Genomic DNA, 22,559 nt, shown 5'->3' with positions numbered 1-22,559 from the left:
TTTTAATTTCACCCCTGCACTTTCTATATTCCTCTATGATTTCTGCAGTATTGAGCTCTCGGTATCTGTCATAAGCATCCCTTTTTTCTTTATACGATCCTGTATGGCCCTTGACATCCAGACGGCTCAAGATTTTAGTTCCACCCTTTTTCTTTAAGGGAATGTACTTGCTCTGAACCCTTGAATGCCTCCCACTGCTCGGACACGTCAAGTAGCTGTTTCCAGTCCACTTAGTAAAATTGGCTTTCCCCCAATTGAGAACTTTTATTCCTGGTCTAGCTTTGTCCTTTTCCAAAACTACCCTAAATCTAACTGAATGATGATCACTAGCACCAAAATGCTCTCCCACTTGCCCAGCTTCATTCTCTAAAACTAAGTCCAGAACCGCCCCCTCCCTTGTTGGGCTTGTTACATACGGACTAAAAAAGTTCTCCTGAGTGCATTGAGGAATTCTACATCCTCTACATTTCACATTAATTCTATCCCTGTTAATATTAGGGTAGTTGAAATCTCCTACTATAACTGCCTTTAGTTTTTGAACTTCAGAAATGTGTCTGCATATTTGCTCTTCTATCTCCCTCTAACTGTTTGGGGGTCTGTAGTACACTCCCAGCAGTGTATTCGCCCCTTTTTTGTTCTTCAATTAAACCCATATGGTCTCATTTGATGATCCTTCTAACATATCATCCCTCCTCACATCTGTAATTTTTTCGTTAATCAATATTGCGATCACCTTTGTTATCCCCCCTCAATCCCATCTGAAAATCCTGTAACCAGGAATGTTGAGCTGCGAGGTGACAATGTATTTAGGGACTTAGGGACTTTGGGGAGAAAAGAGAAGTTAGAGATGGAGTATGATGACAGTGATGAAACAGACAAATATATATTTTCAGCAACTAGAAGTAATATAAAAATAAACCCCAATGCTCAGTACACATTCCACCTTGTATGACAGGATGCCGACACTGCATGCAAGCAGTTTCATCATGCAACAGTTGAATGAGGCTGTGTAAGCTCTTCCCTTTGCCAGCCACTAAATTCCAAATAAATCACCTACACTGTAAATTGTGCATACAAGCTGCTCTAGTACTTTCTATACTGCATTGTTGCTATTGCACCAGATTGAGTGCTCAGTAGTTGTTTCATAAATACTAGAAATTCACTTAATTTGAACTGGCAAACTATAGGCTACCATTGTTTTTGCACTTGTCCAGAAAATATATTCCTTATCTGCACCAAAGACCAACAGATGGGGCAATTGCATTCACACTCTGGGCAACCTCTGGTTAAGATCATAACATACAATGAGAAAGAAAATCTGCATTAAATGCTGCCCCAAAAATGCAGAATCATCCCTGCTGCAATTGAACTTACCCACCCAACATCCCTTGAAGGGGGCAGTAACAATTCAATGGTGCCTTAGTGAGAATAGTGAGGGAATACAATAAGCAGCAGCATTTTGTTTTTGTTAAATAAACATATTATAGTACTTCCTATTTCCCTGTCACTTGCAAGCATTGCACTCCCCGTCAGCCTAGAAAATGTGCTGGGTGCATGTTGAACTTGCATAATTGAACCAAATTCACCAGATTTCAGTGACATTTCCCCACTTCACCATCACAAGTATGCAGCCATACACAATTCCATTTTCTCTAGATTTGCAGAATTGGCCAATACACTGCGGAATTTCCATCATAAGCCATTCCATCTCTTCCCCTTTAAGACCCTTCTTAAAACCCATCTTATTGCCCAAGCTTTTAATCACCTCTCTTAATATCTCCTCCTTTGATTCCACATTCAACTTTATCAGATGACATTTTTGTGAAGAGCCTTGGAATGTTTTTCTACATTAAAGGTGCTTTGTAAATGCAAGTTGTTGTTGTTGAACTGTATTTAAAGAATAAAGCAGATTTTACCTACATTACATTTCTGCCAACCACCATATAAAAGTAGGAAGTATATCGTAGCACCACTGCAAAATACAAGAAGATTTCCCACCAACATCTTCAGTTGAACTTGAATATTTTTGAGAAAGCAGAGAGATTGCTCCATATTGGTGCCTTATAAACAGGGTCCAGAAGAAACTTGGACATGATGGCCCATAATATGGTTGCTGCAGGAGTGAAGTGAGCTTGAACTTTCCCCAAGCCTCAGATCAAATGAGGCAATCCACAAACTAGTTTGCTAATCTTGGCTTAGTAATAAGTTCTTCCAATATTCCAGTTCCTGCTGCAGCAAGGGTCCTTCATCCTGTTCACAGAATAGACCAGTATGTATGAACCAAAACGTACTTCTCCTCAATGGAGAAATTATGAAATGTAAAAAAACATCAGCCATTATTTCCTCAGATAGTCAGAACACAGAAGCTATCTCGGGCATGAATAAGAAACCATGTGCCAGGTAAAGAATAATGTATCCATCAACACATCGAATTCACTGACTCCAGAAGTTCTCTCTCACCATGACTCAGGAAATTGGGTTGTACCTCAGTGACTGGCCATTTATACACCTGGGATCTGAGCCACTCCGTTGTGGTGCCAAACCCATCTCGGCACCCATCACTAACTCTCCAGAGAACTGCAACTGCCTCACCCTCCATTTCCAGCGACTTTCCTGCCCAAGGTCACTCCATGGGCTTAACATCTCTAATCTCCTTCCTATCCCATCACCTTTTCTGCTAACCGTGAATGATCAAGTGCAGCCTGCTTCAGGTTGCACTCCAGAATGCTCAATCTCTTGCCAAAAAGGCTGTTGCCACCCACAAGCGAAACATGAAGGAATCTATTGACATCCTTGTCTTGACTGAAATCTGGCTCAAGAACAAGTCTCACCACCACCCCCCAAAGCTGACCTGCCAACTGCATAATTCCATCACATTCCCCACCCAAACATAAGAATTAGGAGTAGGCCATATGACCCCTTGAACATGCTCCACCATTCAATAAGATCATGGCTGATCCTCTACCTCAACTCCCTGCCAGATCCACATATCCCTGGATATCCAAAAATCTATCCATCTGTCTTGAATATACTGAACGATTGAGCATCCATAGCTCTCTGGGGTCAAGAATTCCAAAGATTCACCACCCTCCAAGTGAAGAATTTTATCCTCATCAGTCCTACATAGCTGACCCCTTATCCAGAGACTATGCCCCCACTAGTTCTAGACTCTCCAGCCAAGGGAAACAGTCTCAGCATCTACCCTGTCAAGCCCTCTCAGAATCTTATGTTTCAATTAGATCACCTCTCATTTTTCTGAACTCAAGAGTCTAGGCCTATTCTCTCTCTCCTCAGGACAATGCTCTCATCCCAGGAGATTAATTAATCTAGGTCTTGTATTCTTAATTGTCAATGATTTGAAGCTACACCTAAATTTCTTGTAACTGTCTCCTACAACTTTTCTGTTATCCTGACTCACCATTAACTATGCCCATGACCTGAGATCCTGACTACTGAGCTATCTCTAACTACTTTGTGTCTCCTTAAATCACTCAGACAGGCGATGCTGAAGTAGATTACAGTCAGAGTTCATTTTCTGGCATTATTGCCAGTTACGCCGGGTTTTCTGGGCCAGAAATGCACCATAAATACTTGTCCAAAATGTCCCCGATCTATAAATCGAATTTGGAGCCGCGCAGCGTATCCAGCTGCCTCGGGGGGGGGGGGGGGGGGGGGGGGTGGAGCCTGCTGCCTGCGCCAATAAAACGAAGCCACGCCTTCTGCGCATGCGCGGAAAAAAAACTTACGTTTTTGACGTCGCTCCAATGAATACACGTGCTCAGTACAGCTCGGATTTGGCAACTGGCCATTTTTAAAGAGCCGGTTGTGTGTGTGAGAGGAGTTCAGGCACCAAGCCTTCTGATCGGCTCTCTCTCTCTCTCTCTCTCTCTCTCGGCTTGTTTTGTAGCTGAAACCCGAATCCCTAGCCTGCCCAGAGCCTCTTTCCTGTGCCGGTCCAGCATCCCCCCCCCCGCCACCCCCACCCCCACCACCCCTCCCAGCGCCTTACTGGTCCCGGCCCATCGCCCCGAGCCCAGGCCGAAGGTGTCTCTCGCTCTCTCTCGTTTTCTGCAGAGGTCACATACGCTGGCCTAAGCATATGTGAAGTAACTCTCAGCTGGCCAAACTTGCCTAAATGGCCAGAATTGGCGCAGGTGGCAGGTTACGCCCCCCTTTGGCTGAAAAAAAAACTTGCATAAAAAAATCGTTACGCTGGTGCAAATTGATTGGGGAAACTGTGGATTTTTAAAACTTAGGCCAAAAAAAGCAGCCTGCTCAAAAAAACGGCGCAAATCACTGGGGAAAATTGAGCCCAGAGATAGTACCTTAGAGATATTGACCACAATATGGTGGTTTTTAGGCTGCTCCAGCATCGCCTAATTATTACACCGTATTACCTGTCACCTCCCACCTTGCAGATGTGGGCCAGGTAACAGTCCAGTATAATGTCCAGAAACAATGTTTTCTCTCCCATGAATCTCATTAAAATGCTCCCAATAGATCCCTGATAAATTGAACTTTTCCCATAACAAATTGTTTTTAATACTTTAAATACATTCTTTAAGTGTTAGATATCATGGGCCAGAATTTGCAGTAGGTACCGAATACACTTATACTGCCTTTGAAATGGACAGCAGGTTCAGGCTTGCGCGTGCACCAAATCCCAAATTTGCAATCTGTCAAGTTCCGACTTGACAGAAAATTCGCATCAGTGGGGAAATCCTCATTGCTGGCGAAGCGTTGGACTAATTGCACACCAACTGCCTAGCAACTATATATGAAAATTTTGCAACTGATGCAAAAAGATGCAGGGCCTCCTGTTTGCATCAGCGCAAGGCTATATCTCAGAAGATCCAAAGCATTGTTCGACATGTTTTAACATTATTTACCTCGCATAAAAGTAAAAGTGGAACATTACAACAGATGGAAGCACCCGAGCTCTGTTTGAATAATTTAGCCATGAGCTTCGTAGAATTGCGAAGACCTTTTTTGTTGGTTTGTTTTAGTGCCATGTTTCCGTTCCAATAAAGTTGTCAGAATAAGTATCAGTCGCGCCAAACGGGGACTAGTAAAGGACACTCGCATTGTATTGGCTCCCAACGACCAGAGGGAGAAAGGGGAAATTCTGAGCTTCCAGAATGAGAAACATTTAGTTCTGAAGTTGTGCTGCTATTACTTTAGGGAGATGTGAAATCTGTAATACCAGCTGTATTTTAAATAATTATTGTACAGATGTTTATGCACATTCAAATCCTGGAAGGTTCTAGTAATTGAGGGTTTAAATGAATGAGACCCCTTCGGTTTCCTGATTGGAGCAGCAGGCCCACGTGATCCCAAGTACACTTTCGTACACACTGTGCCCCTGGAATCTGTGGGCCATTATGCTGTCCTCTAGTATGCATGTCAAACAGCAAGTTCGCAAAGGAGGGTCCTCATCAGGTAAGTGCGCATTCTATTCGGATGCCGGCAGCACACTCCGTAGGTATGGCGCCGACCACAAAATCCAGACCAACATCTCTCAGCCTATACAAATGCCAACCACAGGTTCTCCCCTTTGACATTTCGTTTGATCTGCAATGCTTCCATCTCAACTACAGATTTGTCGAACCCCTTTATCAATGGCCCAGATTTTGAGGTCAGTGGCAAGCAAATGTGCCAGCCATTCAGTACACTTGCCCACAGACTTTGTGGGCTTTTGCAGTGGAACTTGCAGCGATTAGAAATCTATTTCAGCATGGCACCCTCTACAGGGGATCTGGAACCTGTGTAAATAGGGTAGTAACTGTGTATCTCCTTAACCAATCAGGTTGCAGAATCTTTACTGAGGTCTGCAGAGTCTGAACAAAGAAATGAGAGTTAGAATAGTTAATTCAATGTCAAATCATGTAGAGAGAGCAAAATAGAGGGGGAAAGAAAGATGGAATTGAGAGATAAACGACAAAAACGGAAAAAAAAATTATTTATTTTTAATTTTTTTTTTAAATCGACAATAATTAAAACCTGAAGGAATGAGACTCCTCAACTTCCAACAGTTAATTTTCAGTGCCCCTGAGGTTGTTCGGCAGGAAAGACTTAAATACACAGTAATGAACAAGCACGAACTTTTACTGGCGTGTTTAGTACATGTACAGTAACTTCACACCGTTCCATGTATTTCAATGCTGAGTCTCTCGGCGAGATACCGTTATAGTACAGCTTCTGGAGAAGGAGAACTGACAGCAACTTCTTGATTTTCACGTTCAACAGCACATGTGCTAGCTAACAGCCTCACCATTATTTTTACTCCAAAATCCATGCCATAATCGTCTCCAACTAACCCCAGTACGGAGTCTCATTCCTTCAGATTTTAATTATGTGTCTCTCTACGGAGCAATCTAGATCTATATTTGCCTTTTGTGTTTTATAACTAATGCACACTGTTCAAATTTTTTTTTCATATTTTAAAAATCTTTCACATCTTTTTTCCACCCATCTGCCTACTCTCATCCTTCATTTTAGAGGTAAGAGCAACTTTACAAAATTGCCCGTTGACAGTTTAAAAAAAACTCCAAAGGTTGATTTGCAGGTAAGAAAGGGCTCAAAGATCAACAGCAACCGCATCAACATCGACATGTTTTTTAATGTCAAAATCAAGAACAGAACAACCATTGTGCATGATTAGTGGTTCCCCCAATACGACAGTGCTTGAATAAGTAATCTCTTCACAACACTTCGGGTTTAAATTAAATAGGAATACAAATGGTGCACCATATAGGATCGTGCATAAGCCCATTTATTTAAATGGACAAACGTCAGCATTAAAATAACACCAATTAGAAAATCTATACTATGGTGTCCTAAAGCAAAAACATACGCATGAAACCCACACAAGGTATTATGCTTGAAAAATGCTCTACAATTTACTGCAGTGTGTATACTTTACTAAAAAAGCAGAAATGTGAGTAACCCAATACTAAGCTGTGTCATCTGGTACAAAATGTTTTTGCTTCAACGAGCCTTTGAATAAAACCATTGGCAGTTTAACTACCATAACTTGATAAAAGTTTAGTTGTTCCATGTCCACTTCATGAGGAAAATATCATGGTCATGGGTTCTGATTAAAAACATTTAAGTAAGTCACTGTTCACATTTTAGGATAACTTGGAAATGTACATATTAAACAACTTGTGATTTGGAGTACATAGAAACATAGAAAATAGGTGCAGGAGTAGGCCATTCAGCCCTTCCAGCCTGCACCGCCATTCAATGAGTTCATGGCTGAACATGCAACTTCAGTACCCTATTCCTGCTTTCTCGCCATACCCCTTGATCCCCCAAGTAGTAAGGACTTCATCTAACTCCCTTTTGAATATATTTAGTGAATTGGCCTCAACTACTTTCTGTGGTACGAATTCCACAGGTTCACCACTCTCTGGGTGAAGAAGTTTCTCCTCATCTCGGTCCTAAATGGCTTACCCCTTATCCTTAGACTGTGACCCCTGGTTCTGGACTTCCCCAACATTGGGAACATTCTTCCTGCATCTAACCTGTCTAAACCCGTCAGAATTTTAAACGTTTCTATGAGGTCCCCTCTCATTCTTCTGAACTCCAGTGAATACAAGCCCAGTTGATCCAGTCTTTCTTGATAGGTTAGTCCCACCATCCCAGGAATCAGTCTGGTGAATCTTCGCTGCACTCCCTCAATAGCAAGAATGTCCTTCCTCAAGTTAGGAGACCAAAACTGTACACAATACTCCAGGTGTGGCCTCACCAAGGCCCTGTACAACTGTAGTAACACCTCCCTGCCCCTGTACTCAAATCCCCTCGTTATGAAGGCCAACATGCCATTTGCTTTCTTAACTACCTGCTGTACCTGCATGCCAACCTTCAATGACTGATGTACCATGACACCCAGGTCTCTTTGCACCTCCCCTTTTCCTAATCTGTCACCATTCAGATAATAGTCTGTCTCTCTGTTTTTACCACCAAAGTGGATAACCTCACATTTATCCACATTATACTTCATCTGCAATGCATTTGCCCACTCACCTAACCTATCCAAGTCACTCTGCAGCCTCATAGCATCCTCCTCGCAGCTCACACTGCCACCCAACTTAATGTCATCCGCAAATTTGGAGATACTACATTTAATCCCCTCGTCTAAATCATTAATGTACAATGTAAACAGCTGGGGCCCCAGCACAGAACCTTGCGGTACCCCACGAGTCACTGCCTGCCATTCTGAAAAGTACCCATTTACTCCTACTCTTTGCTTCCTGTCTGACAATCAGTTCTCAATCCACGTCAGCACACTACCCCCAATCCCATGTGCTTTAACTTTGCACATTAATCTCTTGTGTGGGACCTTGTCAAAAGCCTTCTGAAAGTCCAAATATACCATATCAACTGGTTCTCCCTTATCCACTTTACTGGAAACATCCTCAAAAAATTCCAGAAGGTTTGTCAAGCATGATTTCCCTTTCACAAATCCATGCTGACTTGGACCTATCATGTCACCATTTTCCAAATGCACTGGTATGACATCCTTAATAATTGATTCCATCATTTTACCCACTACTGAGGTCAGGCTGACCAGTTTATAATTCCGTGTTTTCTCTCTTCCCTCCTTTTTTAAAAAGTGGGGTTACATTGGATCAGTTCCTATCGAGTGGAGGGTAGCCAGAGTCAATGGAATGTTGGAAAATGACTGTCAATGCATCCACTATTTCCAAGGCCACCTCCTTAAGTACTCTGGGATGCAGTCCATCAGGCCCTGGGGATTTATCGGCCTTCAATCCCATCAATTTCCCCAACACAATTTCCCGACTAATAAGGATTTCCCTCAGTTCCTCCTCCTTACTAGACCCTCTGACCCCTTTTATATCCGGAAGGTTGTTGGTGTCCTCCTTAGTGAATACTGAACCAAAGTACTTGTTCAATTGGTCTGCCATTTCTTTGTTCCCCTTAATGACTTCCCCTGATTCTGACTGCAGGGGACCTACGTTTGTCTTTACTAACCTTTTTCTCTTTACATATCTATAGAAACTTTTGCAATCCGCCTTAATGTTCCCTGCAAGCTTCTTCTCGTACTCCATTTTCCCTGCCCTAATCAAACCCTTTGTCGTCCTCTGCCGAGTTCTAAATTTCTCCCAGTCCCCGGGTTCGCTGCTATTTCTGGCCAATTTGTATGCCACTTCCTTGGCTTTAATACTATCCCTGATTTCCCTCGATAGCCACGGTTGAGCCACCTTCCCTTTTTTATTTTTACGCCAGACAAGAATGTACAATTGTTGTAGTTCATCCATGCGGTCTCTAAATGTCTGCCATTGCCCATCCACAGTCAACCCCTTAAGTATACTTCGCCAATCTATCCTAGCTAATTCATGCCTCATACCTTCAAAGTTACCCTTCTTTAAGTTCTGGACCATGGTCTCTGAATTCACTGTTTCATTCTCCATCCTAATGCAGAATTCCACCATATTATGGTCACTCTTCCCCAAGGGGCCTCGCACAATGAGATTGCTAATTAATCCTCTCTCATTACACAACACCCAGTCTAAGATGGCCTCCCCCCTAGTTGGTTCCTCGACATATTGGTCGAGAAAACCATCCCTTATGCACTTCAGGAAATCCTCCTCCATCGTATTGCTTCCAGTTTGGCTCGCCCAATCTATGTGCATATTAAAGTCACCCACTCCACACTTCGATAACCAAGTCTTACAACATTCAACAAACTAAGAGCACGTGCTGTCTTTTAAGTAATGTGCCATCTGTAATAAACACATTAATTTTAAAATTACAAAAATTCATATTAACTTAAGTTCTCCTTACCTCAATTTCATAGGTGAACTCTGAACCGTCCAACATAAGTACCTTGCATGGCACGATCTTAATCTTTTGGGGAATTTTCAGGGGGGATTTTTTGCTTGCGTCTTCATCTTTCCGAAGTTCACCACCTTTGTTACTTTCCTCCTTTTTCTCTTCCGTTATCGCCCCTTCATTATTCACATCTACATCCTTTTCCAAAGATTCTACAATCTTCTCTTCTTTAACTGGCTGCAAAAGTGGATTTAAGTATGTTTAATATAACTCAATGGAATGCAAAGTATGGACTCATCATAAGAACATAAGAAATAGGAACAGGAGTGGGCCATACAGCCCCTCGAGCCTGCTCTGCCATTCAATAAGATCATGGCTGATCTGATCATAGACTCAGCTCCACTTCCCCGCTCGTTCCCCATAACCCCTCCGTTTAAGAAACTGTCTATTTCTGTCTTAAATTTATTCAATGTCCCAGCTTCCACAGCTCTCAGGCAGCGAATTCCACAGATTTACAACCCTCAGAAGAAATTTCTCCTCATCTCGGTTTTAAATGGGTGGCCCCTTATTCGAAGAAAATGCCCTCTAGTTCTAGTCTCCCCCATCAGTGGAAACATCTTCTCGGCATCCACCTTGTCAAGCCCCCTCATAATATTATATGTTTCGATAAGATCACCTCTCATTCTTCTGAATTCCAATGAGTAGTGGCCTAACCTACTCAACCTTTCCTTCTAAGTCAACCCCCTCATTCCCAGAACCAACCTGGTGAACCTTCTCTGAATTGCCTCCAAAGCAAGTAAATCCTTTCGTAAAAATGGAAACCAAAACTGCACGCAGTATTCCAGGTGTGGCCTCACCAATACCTTGTGTAGCTGTAGTAAGACTTCCCTGCTTTTATACTCCATCCCCTTTGCAATAAAGGTCAAGATTTCATTGGCCTTCCTGATCACTTGCTGTACCTGCATACTAACCTTTTGTGTTTCATGCACAAGTACCCCCAGGTCCCGCTGTACTGCAGCACTTTGCAATCTTTCTCCATTTAAATAATAACTTGCTCTTTGATTTTTTTCTGCCAACGTGCATGACCTCACACTTTCCAACATTATACTCCATCTGCCAAATTTTTGCCCACTCACTTAGCCTGTCTATGTCCTTTTGCAGATTTTTTCTGTCCTCCTCACTCATTGCTTTGCCTCCTATATTTGTATAGTCAGCAAACTTGGCTACGTTACACTCGGTCCTTTCTTCCAATTCATTAATATAGATTGTAAATAATCAAAGAATCATCTGAGCCAGTTAATTCAAAAATGTTTATCTAGAGTCAATATTCTATATTTCAAAACCAAAATATACATGCTTTTTCCTATTCCTCTGATTATGCCAAGCATTGAGCCCACCAGTACCATTCTGTAAGTCCAACTGCCAGCAGCAAAGTAGAGTTCATCCAAAAAATGTGCAATCGGCATTCATTTTAATTGGGGGCGGGGGGCAGAGTAATGGGTCCTATGATGCACCATTACAATGACAAGTCTGCAGCAAATTCCTGGCCATTGTCTCATTTACTGTAAGAAATGCCACAGGTCAGTTATATAATATTAGAAGTCTTGCATCCATCATGTAATTCCCGTTTCTCACACCTGCAAGGATGATCCCCCAAATCTGTTGCTCTAACTCATACTGTAGGCAAGTGTTATATTTTTAAATTCTCAATACCTGCTGAGTTCACGTGAGTTTCTAATTTGTGGCTTTTATTTCCCACCATTGGCGGTTTTATTTCCAGTTGATTTAAAGAGGGCCGGGGAGGGATGTGCTGAGCGAGAGAGCGAGGGCGTGCAAGAGAGAGAGAGGGGCAGAGAGAGTGAGCGCGCGCGGGAGAGAGCGAGAGAAGGAGGGGCTTCAGGAACTTGGTGGAGGGGGGACGCAGTTAACGAGCACTGTGGGAATGGCGGAAGAACGCGGTCCAGGCCCCAAAAAGGGGGGTGGGCGCGGTGGGAGAACGGGGGAAAGATAAGAGGATGGAGAGCGAGAACTTGATCTAGATGGCAGGATGGATCACGTTCTTCCAACCCTACCCCTTTATACCCGCACCACATTCTCCCTCTCTGCCCCCAACACCTGGTTGATTTTGCAGAAAGTTCAGTGCGTGTGTGGCACGTGACATCACTGGACCGGATGAAATCAAGTCACTATTTACTTTACATGCAATGAACCCATTAAAAATCCTGGAGGGGGCGGGGGGAAAAAAAGAGAAGAGGGCAGGAACATTGGCTGGGAGGATAGTGGTCAGAAACTCGAACAGGAATTCGGATGGAGAATGGAGATCGGGAACTTTGGCATGTTGGGGTGGGCGAGGGGGGAGGTGAGAGAATGTCCAAACGTTGGCCTGAAGGTAGGAGGTCAGGAACTTGGGGGCAGGAATTTTTTTGTACATCCTATGGAATCCTGTGTAAAACTTTCCTTCCCTTCTAGCTTTCACATCCCCTTCTTCCCATCATTGTAAAGAAATGGGCCCTGGCCCAATGTTACACATCACCGTTCTGCCGAAAGGTTATCGACCTGAAACGTTAACTCTATACCTCTCTCCACAGATGCTGCCTGACCTGCTGAGTATTTCCAGCATTGTTTTTTTATTTCAGATTACCACCATCTGCAGTATTTTGCTTGTATGTTACATAATCGTTCTGTAACTCCATTTCCATCCCACTCCCCGATCTCCATAACCTCCCATCTTCTTCCCTTTCTCCAGCCACTATCCCCTTCCTCCCAGGGCCAGTTATCCCACTTTCTAACTTGCTTGATTTGAATGTTGGACTTTGACCCCTCTTTGGTGCCAGGCCGCTGGCCCAGCCAAAACCCTTTATGGTGGCCCAGTGGACTTAACGAAAATGAATGCAATTTGCAGTGGCCCTCCCCTTTAACTGAAAGGGAGACACCTCGTGATGTGCCAGCGCTGATGACCAACAGCTGCAGACACGCCATCCCACCCCGCTCGTGATGGCCATTGCGCTCTGCTCCCATTTCCGCCCCCATGATGATCCACTTCTGCTCCGATGGGGGGAAAAAACCGAGGAGCTGAATCTCGCCGGATTGGCCACTGCATCTACTGCGGCGGCTCGAACACTTCAAAAAAGTAGGGGCGCCTCATTTCCGGCAGAGGACAATTTCTATCCCCATGTTTTTAAAAAGTCATGATACAACAGACACCACTAGACACAAGACTTAATTATACAGGAACAGGAGTGGAATTTTCTGACAATGAGAGGCCAATTTGCAGCATAAAAAATATTTCTCATCTTCATAAAGACGTGTACATTACTATATGTAACTAACTTTGAGATAGTATGAGGGGACACCTGTTGTATATTGGTCTGTCGGATATGAATACAGTAGATTGAACCTCCCTTATCCGGCACCCTCGGGACCGGTCCTGTGCCAGATGAGAGATTTTGCCAGATGAGGTGAGGTAATCGCGGGGGAAGAAATCGCCTGAGCGGGTCCCCAAGAGCCGGCGGGCCCCGAAGAGTCGACCCGAGACCCCGGAGGGAGCACTGCGGGGAGGAGCGGCCCGCCCGAGGACTGCGGCTGCAGGAGTTCCAGTCGGGAGAGGAGGCAGCTGATCGAGGAGAAAGATTATATTGGAAAGTAGGATTTTTACCGGCCGCATTCTGCGCATGCGCTATCCGGCAGCCGGGAATGGTGCCGGACGAGGGGCGGTGCCGGATAAGAGGTTGAACCTGTACGAATAAAATACTAGTTTTATCAGAAGCCAAAATGCTGTTAGCGCCTTTTTTTTTTAAATGGCTTTATCTAATTGCATTTTCACTTTTATGGAATTATGTTTTTTAAACCTCTAGGTGTCTCTGTTCATCCACAGCATATTTCCATCCAGTGTAAACTCATTTTTCCTCAGAAAATTTATTACTTCACATTTATCCATGTGAAATTGCATCTTTTACCTTTTTGCCCATTTTGCTTAAGAATGTATGCCTTCTTGAAGTCTTAAGCCCTCATTGCTTTTGTATTAGCAAATTTCAAGATTTTAACTTGGGCATAGTGCAAACAATCATCCATATTTGGCAAGAACAAAAGTTATCTCAGCACTGACCCCCGGTGTATAGTTTACAAAGCTCTTCCTCACCTGTGTCTGGGTCTGCTGTCGACTAACTGATTGATTACTATGATTAGTCAACGGTATTATTTTTGTATAATGCAACTATCAGGATGGTAGAAGACGAACAAGAAGGATCTTAATTTGTTTTAGTTCAGCAATTCCTATGTTCCTATCATATCAACTGGTTTGGAAAAATGTTTACCTGCATATAAAGTTTTTTGTTTTAATAGAGGGCAATTAAGAACAGTAGCATTTATTTAACATGTGCATAATAGGTAATATTGGAAATAAATAGCAGATCCATCAGCATCTGAAATAGCTTTTCCAAGTAAAAATAGTTTGGTTCCCAAAATACTGAATATTGACCTACCTTTTCTTTTTCAGATGCAGTATTTCCTGTGTATTTCCAGCATTTCTGTTCTTACTTGAGCTTTCCAGAATTTGTATTCTTTATCTCAATTTATATTATGCTGTGCAATTTAACAAATTACTAAGTAACCATCCTTAAAAAGCACTCTGCAGAATTTATATTTTCATATGTAGAAATAAGATGTTGAAAGCAATTAACAATTTTGAAAAAGCTGAAACTATGAGATTACAGATTCCCCATCAGTAATAGAATGGCATTTGACTTCAAACTGGCATATTAAAACTTATAGTAAAATTAGATAGCTTACAATAGTGCTTTTACTATACCTGTATCTCTGCACTCTTCAGTGAATGCTGCTCCACTATTTCATCTGTCTTAGCTGGTTCTGTTTCCATCTTCTCTTCATCCACTTCATTCTCTGATGTAATCTTTACTGGCTCTGATTCTAGCTCTTTTTCTGCTGGGTCTGTGTCTTCAGCTGGAGCTAGAGCTTGAATGCCCTTCTCAGCTTCCTTGTCTTCTGTAGTGTCCACCTGGGAAAGTGATTTTTGCTTTTTAAGCCATCCAGGTAAAAAGCGTGACAGTCCTTTAACACCTGACTGCTCCTTTTTGTCACTGCCAGAAGGGCTGACTTGGGGACTTGCATTCGAAATTGGAGAGTTTAATTCCTGTTCTTTCAGAGGTTGTTCTATGGCTACTGTCTGCTCATCTTTGACATCCTCCTGTTGTTCTTGATTTATATTGGCAGACTCTTCAGGATTTGAGGCTTCAGAACGATCCTGTTCGATTTGCTTTAACTCTTCCTTTACTTCAACTGCAGATCCAACTTCAGTCGTCATGATGAAAGCTTAAACTGGAATTTTTAAAAAGTATAATTTCACACTAAATTAGAAGAAAGTTTTTACAGAAAATCACAATTCACTAAATTAAAACTCTCAATTGATCTATTTAAACTATACATGAACAAAAGGGATCAAAAGGTATGGAGAGAAAGCAGGAAAGGTGTACTGAGGTGAACGATCAGCATGATCTTATTGAATGGTAGTGCAGGCTCGAAGGGCTGAATGGGCTACTCCTGCACTTATTTTCTATGTTTCTGTCGGCTTTTTCTGGCAAGAGTTACAAAGGTTAAACTACACAGCAGGATTATTAGAGGGTCCACAGGCTTTGCCAAGAAGCCAGGGACCAGGTCACAACCTCTTGCAGAACAATCCCAGATGTTTGGGAGCTACACATACTTGAAGCATATTCACAACCACTTGCCTGTCTATAGGAACTTAGAGGTGCAAATACCCAAGTCTTGAAGTTGTGTCATCTAGACTGGTGACACCGACAATAGGCAGAGGAAGCAGGATCGTCACCTTTATTGTCGGTGGGGAAAGTAGTAATATGGGCAGAATTTACCAGATTGTTGGATCAGCATATCTGCTCATTTTAGTGGAGGACTTTGAATAGCACTTGTTTCAGGTTGTATATGTGTATGTGAGGACAGACAGAGGCAATAAGTATAAAAAAAAAATTTTAATACGAGTTCAACAATTTTGTTCTAAACTAACCAGTATGTACTGCCCAACATAAATAAATCACCACTTCTGAGCAAATACCTTTCTGTTCTGTTGAGTTACTTTTGCAAATTAGTTTTAAGAAATTGCCAATGTTGGCAACAGGATTTCAATAAAGTGTAATGGTTGATTGTAAACAAAATGATACAATTCCCACTTTACTTTTATCTGCCACTGTCCCTCTTGTAGAGGCATCTTTATTTTCAAGGCAAGGGCAATTAGAAGGGAAGTTTTATGTACATGTGGGGTAATCATAAATTTTTAAACAGGAATCAAAGAACAAAACTGTCTGAAAACATTTCCCTGGAGCTTCATGTGGCTGATGCCCAATTATCAAGTTTGTACGCTTCAACCACAGTGCATAAACACTTTCATTAATCCCACAGTCCTACATAAAATGTAGCATGCCTCATTGAACATTGAGTGCATTCTTTTGTTGGAAGTTATACAGACAAATTTTAATCAATGCAGTGTGTGTAAGCTACTGTAGGTGCCAGGTTTATCTCCGCTCAGATAGGATGTCAGCTCACTCAAGGATAATGTGCCCAAGCACAAACTACAAGTAAAGCCTAGCTTTTCAACTAAACAGTTGTCAATTTATAACAATCTAGAATATGTTTTAACAAGACCCTAAAATCCAATTATTGTTTGGTTCCTTCAAACTCCTAAGGAAAATGGCACAATTGAATTAAATATTTTGGAACATTGTGTACTGAATGCTATTCATCGATAGTCTTGACCACCTGAGGAAAAAAGTGTGTTTGAAGACCAGGCCCTCAATCTCGGTCTACAGGGCTGTAGTAATGCCCGCCCTCCTGTATCGCTCAGAGACATGGACCATGTACAGTAGACACCTCAAGTCACTGGAGAAATACCACCAGCAATATCTCCACAAGATCCTACAAATCCCCTGGGAGGACAGACGCACCAAGATTAGCGTCCTCGACCAGGCCAACATCCCCAGCATTGAAGCACTGACCACACTTGATCAGCTCCGCTGGGCAGGTCACATTGTTTGCATGCCAGACACGAGACTCCCAAAGCAAGCGCTCTACTCTGAACTCCTTCACAGCAAAATGAAGCAACGGTGGGCACCCTCAAAACCTCCCAGATAAAGTACAACATCCCCAATGACACCTGGGAGTCCCTGGCGAAAGACTGTCCTAAGTGGAGGAAGTGCATCTGAGAGGGCACTGAGCGCCTTGAGTCTCATCGCCGAGAGCATGCAGAAATCAAGTGCAGGCAGCGGAAAGAGCGTTCGGCAAACCAGTCCTACCCACCCTTTCCCTCAACGACTATCTGTCCCATCTGTGACAGGGATTGGTTCTCGTGTTGGACTGTTCAGCCACCTAAGGACTCATTTTTAGAGTGGAAGCAAGTCTTCCTCGATTCCGAGGGACTGCCTATGATGATTTAACACTAATGCTTCAACCAGATAGGAATTTAGACTGTAGTTAAACTCACTTCTAGAAGCGGAAGTGACTATGTCAGCTTATGAAAGTAATGGTATAATCGCAGAAATATGATCCCAATCGGATTCTCATCACACTAAAGCCAAGCAGTGAGAGAAGTATTACGCTAGTCACAATTAAACTCCACACTGTTAGAACTCCAGACTGAAACCAGTAAGCTGTAGTATAACCCCACCCGCAAACTTTTCATTTATGCTTTTTAAAAAAATGTCCAGGACTATTATTCTAGGTTATTTGAATAAAGGCTGATATTAAATTTTTTTTTTAAATTTTCATGCATTAAAAATATAGAACTAAAAGGAATGAACCTTGCAATGGAATTGTATACAATAGGAATAAAAGATTTGAGGCTTCCTTGCACTGCAGTACCTCTCAACATTTACATTGAAACAATGACAGCATGAAAAATTACATTTGCCAACTGTAACATTTTGAAACAGAGAAAACAAAGTGCAATCCTCATTGTCCGAATGGGCAAAGCGCTTTACAGCCAATGAAGTAGTTCTGAAGCGCCGTCACTAATAATGTACGAAACACAGCAACCAATTTGCACACAAACAACAATGAAATAAATGAGATAATTTGTTTTTAAAAAGGTACTGGTGGAGCACTAAATGTTGACCAGAACACTGGAAGGACTCCCCATGCTCTTCTTTGAATTGTGGGATCTTTTACATATTTCGGAGAGGGCCGACAGGGCCACAAGTTATCAGGCCGAAGTTTCAGGCCGCGCCTAGAACGTCGCAGCCCCGAGCTGGACGCCCGTTCTTCGCGCTCAAAAGTGCGCAGGAAAAAAACTGCCAGGTTCTCCGGCTCCTCAGAGCTCTAAGCCAGCTTGGCGCGGCGCGCAGATCACAGCGGGGGGCAGAGCCAGACACTCGCACCGATTCTGTAAGCAGTGGGGGGGCGGGCCTAATTCAAATAAGGCAACGTCGTGCCGGCAACCCTGTGCGTGCGCGTTGGAGCGTGCACGCACGCGCAGTGCGAAACAAACATTGGCACTCGGCCATTTTTAAAGGGACTGGAGGAAAAGTGAAGATTTGTCTCGTGGATCCCTGGAAAGGCTTGTGATTTAATTTTAGTGAGATTTGTGTGTGTGAAGGAGTGCTTTTAGCAGCACTGTTGAATAAATTACCTACTGAAATCAGTGAGTGCAGCTTTTCACTGCTAAACTTGCAGAACAGGTGCTGCATTGGTGCATGCAAATTAAGGACTGTGTGAGCTCTAATCAATTCTCTCTTATGCACTGAATTGATGGCGAACCATTACATAATACGTGGTGTTGACAATACAGCACCCATGCTGCAAATTTAAGTTTAAAACAGTCTATGTGGCTGCCTCTCCCTGTCCCTGGCCAAATGGCCTCAAGTCCCTCTCACAGCTCGAAAGGTGCTTGATTGCTGTGTCTTTGCCTGCCGTCCAGTCACTGACTATGCCCCTATCCCGTGGCCAAATGGCCTCAGTCCCCTCACAGCCCGAAGGCTGCTTGCAGTATCTTCGGCTGCCATTGAGCCACTGACGCCGCTCCTATCGCATGGCCGAATGGCCTCAACCCCCATCAGATTCGAAGGCTGCGTGCGCGTTGTTTCTTCGGCTGCCGGCCAGCCACTGATGGAAGGAAGGCCTGCCTGAAGCACCGCAGCTCGAAGGCTGCTGCTGTTTCACACAGGTAGGAACATGGATTATTTAATCTTTTCTTTGCTTATAAATTTTTATTCAGGTTGGATCTTTATTTGTATAAGTATGACTGCTGAATGATTGTAGAATTGAATTACTTCCCCTTCCCCCCCCCTTTCTCTTCCCCCACCTCCCACCTCCCCCCCCCTCTCTTCCCCCACCACCCCCCACCTCTCTTTCCCCCCTCTTCCCCCTTCCCACCCCCACCCCCTCTTCCCCCACCACCTCTTTCCCCCCTCGTCCCCCCCTTCCCACCCCACCCTCTTCCCCCTCTTCTCCCCACCCCACCCTCTTCCCCCACCCCACCCTCACCCTCACCCTCTTCCCCCACCTCACCCTCACCCTCTTCCCCCACCCCACCCTCACCCTCTTCCCCCACCCCACCCTCACCCTCTTCCCCCACCCCACCCTCACCCTCTTCCCCCACCCCACCCTCACCCTCTTTCCCCACCCCACCCCTCACCCTCTTCCCCCACCCCACCCCTCACCCTCTTCCCCCACCCCACCCCTCACCCTCTTCCCCCACCCCACCCCACCCCTAACCCTCTTCCCCCACCCCACCCCACCCCTAACCCTCTTCCCCCACCCCACCCCACCCTAACCCTCTTCCCCCACCCCACCCCACCCTCACCCTCTTCCCCCACCCCACCCCACCCTCACCCTCTTCCCCCACCCCACCCTCACCCTCTTCCCCCACCCCACCCCACCCTCACCCTCTTCCCCCACCCCACCCTCACCCTCTTCCCCCACCCCACCCCACCCTCTTCCCCCACCCCACCCCACCCTCACCCTCTACCCCACCCTCACCCTCTTCCCCCACCCCACCCTCACCCTCTTACCCCACCCCACCCCACCCTCACCCTCTTACCCCACCCCACCCCACCCTCACCCTCTTCCCCCACCCCACCCTCACCCTCTTCCCCCACCCCACCCTCACCCTCTTCCCCCACCCCACCCCACCCTCAACCTCTTCCCCCACCCCACCCCACCCTCACCCTCTTCCCCCACCCCACCCCACCCTCACCCTCTTCCCCCACCCCACCCCACCCTCACCCTCTTCCCCCACCCCACCCCACCCTCACCCTCTTCCCCCACCCCACCCCACCCTCACCCTCTTCCCCCACCCCACCCCACCCTCACCCTCTTCCCCCACCCCACCCCACCCTCACCCTCTTCCCCCACCCCACCCCACCCTCACCCTCTTCCCCCACCCCACCCTCACCCTCTTCCCCCACCCCACCCTCACCCTCTTCCCCCACCCCACCCCACCCTCACCCTCTTCCCCCACCCCACCCCACCCTCACCCTCTTCCCCCACCCCACCCCACCCTCACCCTCTTCCCCCACCTCACCCTCACCCTCTTCCCCCACCCCACCCTCACCCTCTTCCCCCACCTCACCCTCACCCTCTTCCCCCACCCCACCCTCACCCTCTTCCCCCACCCCACCCTCACCCTCTTCCCCCACCCCACCCTCACCCTCTTCCCCCACCCCACCCCACCCTCTTCCCCCACCCCACCCCAACCCTCACCCTCTTCCCCCACCCCACCCCACCCCTCACCCTCTTCCCCCACCCCACCCCAACCCTAACCCTCTTCCCCCACCCCACCCCAACCCTAACCCTCTTCCCCCACCCCACCCCACCCCAACCCTAACCCTCTTCCCTCACCCTCTTCCCCCACCCCAACCCTAACCCTCTTCCCCCACCCCACCCCAACCCTAACCCTCTTCCCCCACCCCACCCCACCCCAACCCTAACCCTCTTCCCTCACCCTCTTCCCCCACCCCACCCCAACCCTAACCCTCTTCCCTCACCCTCTTCCCCCACCCACCCCTCACCCTCTTCCCCCACCCCACCCCTCACCCTCTTCCCCCACCCCACCCTCACCCTCTTCCCCCACCCCACCCCTCACCCTCTTCCCCCACCCCACCCTCACCCTCTTCCCCCAGCCCACCCCTCACCCTCTTCCCCCACCCCACCCCTCACCCTCTTCCCCCACCCCACCCCTCACCCTCTTCCCCCACCCCACCCCTCACCCTCTTCCCCCACCCCACCCCACCCTAACCCTCTTCCCCCACCCCACCCCACCCTAACCCTCTTCCCCCACCCCACCCCACCCTCACCCTCTTCCCCCACCCCACCCTCTTCCCCCACCCCACCCCACCCTCACCCTCTTCCCCCACCCCACCCCACCCTCACCCTCTTCCCCCACCCCACCCCACCCTAACCCTCTTCCCCCACCCCACCCCACCCTAACCCTCTTCCCCCACCCCACCCCACCCTCACCCTCTTCCCCCACCCCACCCTCTTCCCTCACCCTCTTCCCCCACCCCACCCTCTTCCCCCACCCCACCCCACCCTCACCCTCTTCCCCCACCCCACCCCACCCTCACCCTCTTCCCCCACCCCACCCTCTTCCCCCACCCTCTTCCCCCACCCCACCCTCTTCCCCCACCCCACCCCACCCTCACCCTCTTCCCCCACCCCACCCCACCCTCACCCTCTTCCCCCACCCCACCCCACCCTCACCCTCTTCCCCCACCCCACCCCACCCTCACCCTCTTCCCCCACCCCACCCCACCCCTCACCCTCTTCCCCCACCCCACCCCACCCCACCCTCACCCTCTTCCCCCACCCCACCCTCACCCTCTTCCCCCACCCCACCCTCACCCTCTTCCCCCCCACCCCACCCTCACCCTCTTCCCCCACCCCACCCCACCCTCACCCTCTTCCCCCACCCCACCCCACCCTCACCCTCTTCCCCCACCCCACCCCACCCTCACCCTCTTCCCCCACCCCACCCCCTCACCCTCTCCCCACCCCCCCACCCTCACCCTCTTCCCCCACCCCACCCCACCCCACCCTCACCCTCTTCCCCCACCCCACCCCACCCTCACCCTCTTCCCCCACCCCACCCCACCCTCACCCTCTTCCCCCACCCCACCCCACCCTCACCCTCTTCCCCCACCCCACCCTCTTCCCCCACCCCACCCTCACCCTCTTCCCCCACCCCACCCTCACCCTCTTCCTCCACCACCCCACCCTCACCCTCTTCGCCCACCCCACCCTCACCCTCTTCCCCCACCCCACCCTCACCCTCTTCCCCCACCCCACCCTCACCCTCTTCCCCCACCCCACCCTCACCCCCCACCCCCACCCCACCCTCACCCTCTTCCCCCACCCCACCCTCACCCCCCACCCCCACCCCACCCTCACCCTCTTCCCCCACCCCACCCTCACCCTCCCACCCCCACCCCACCCTCACCCTCTTCCCCCACCCCACCCTCACCCTCTTCCCCCACCCCACCCTCACCCTCTTCCCCCACCCCACCCTCACCCTCTTCCCCCACCCCACCCTCACCCTCTTCCCCCACCCCACCCTCACCCTCTTCCCCCACCCCACCCTCACCCTCTTCCCCCACCCCACCCTCACCCTCTTCCCCCACCCCACCCTCACCCTCTTCCCCCACCCCACCCTCACCCTCTTCCCCCACCCCACCCTCACCCTCTTCCCCCACCCCACCCTCACCCTCTTCCCCCACCCCACCCTCACCCTCTTCCCCCACCCC

At 47.3% G+C, this 22,559-nt stretch overlaps 1 protein-coding gene across 4 annotated transcripts in view; it reads right to left on the bottom strand.

Moving 5' to 3' along the window:
• epb41l2 (erythrocyte membrane protein band 4.1 like 2) overlaps positions 1 to 22,559 on the bottom strand; it is a 255,078-nt gene that overhangs the window by 130,316 nt on the left and 102,203 nt on the right. For all 4 annotated transcript variants that reach the window (XM_070885256.1, XM_070885257.1, XM_070885258.1 and 1 more), the window contains 2 exons: positions 14,606 to 15,132; positions 9,811 to 10,035 (listed from right to left, as the gene is read on the bottom strand). In XM_070885256.1, coding sequence (XP_070741357.1) covers positions 9,811 to 10,035; positions 14,606 to 15,118 — 738 coding nt within the window. In that variant the 5' untranslated portion in view covers positions 15,119 to 15,132. The remainder of the gene's footprint in view (positions 1 to 9,810; positions 10,036 to 14,605; positions 15,133 to 22,559) is intronic.

Source organism: Pristiophorus japonicus, chromosome 7, assembly GCF_044704955.1.
Source record: "Pristiophorus japonicus isolate sPriJap1 chromosome 7, sPriJap1.hap1, whole genome shotgun sequence".
Classification (NCBI taxonomy): Eukaryota; Metazoa; Chordata; class Chondrichthyes; family Pristiophoridae; genus Pristiophorus; species Pristiophorus japonicus.
The sequence above is the reverse complement of the archived record's forward strand: the minus strand, read 5'-3'. Positions and strand labels throughout refer to the sequence as shown.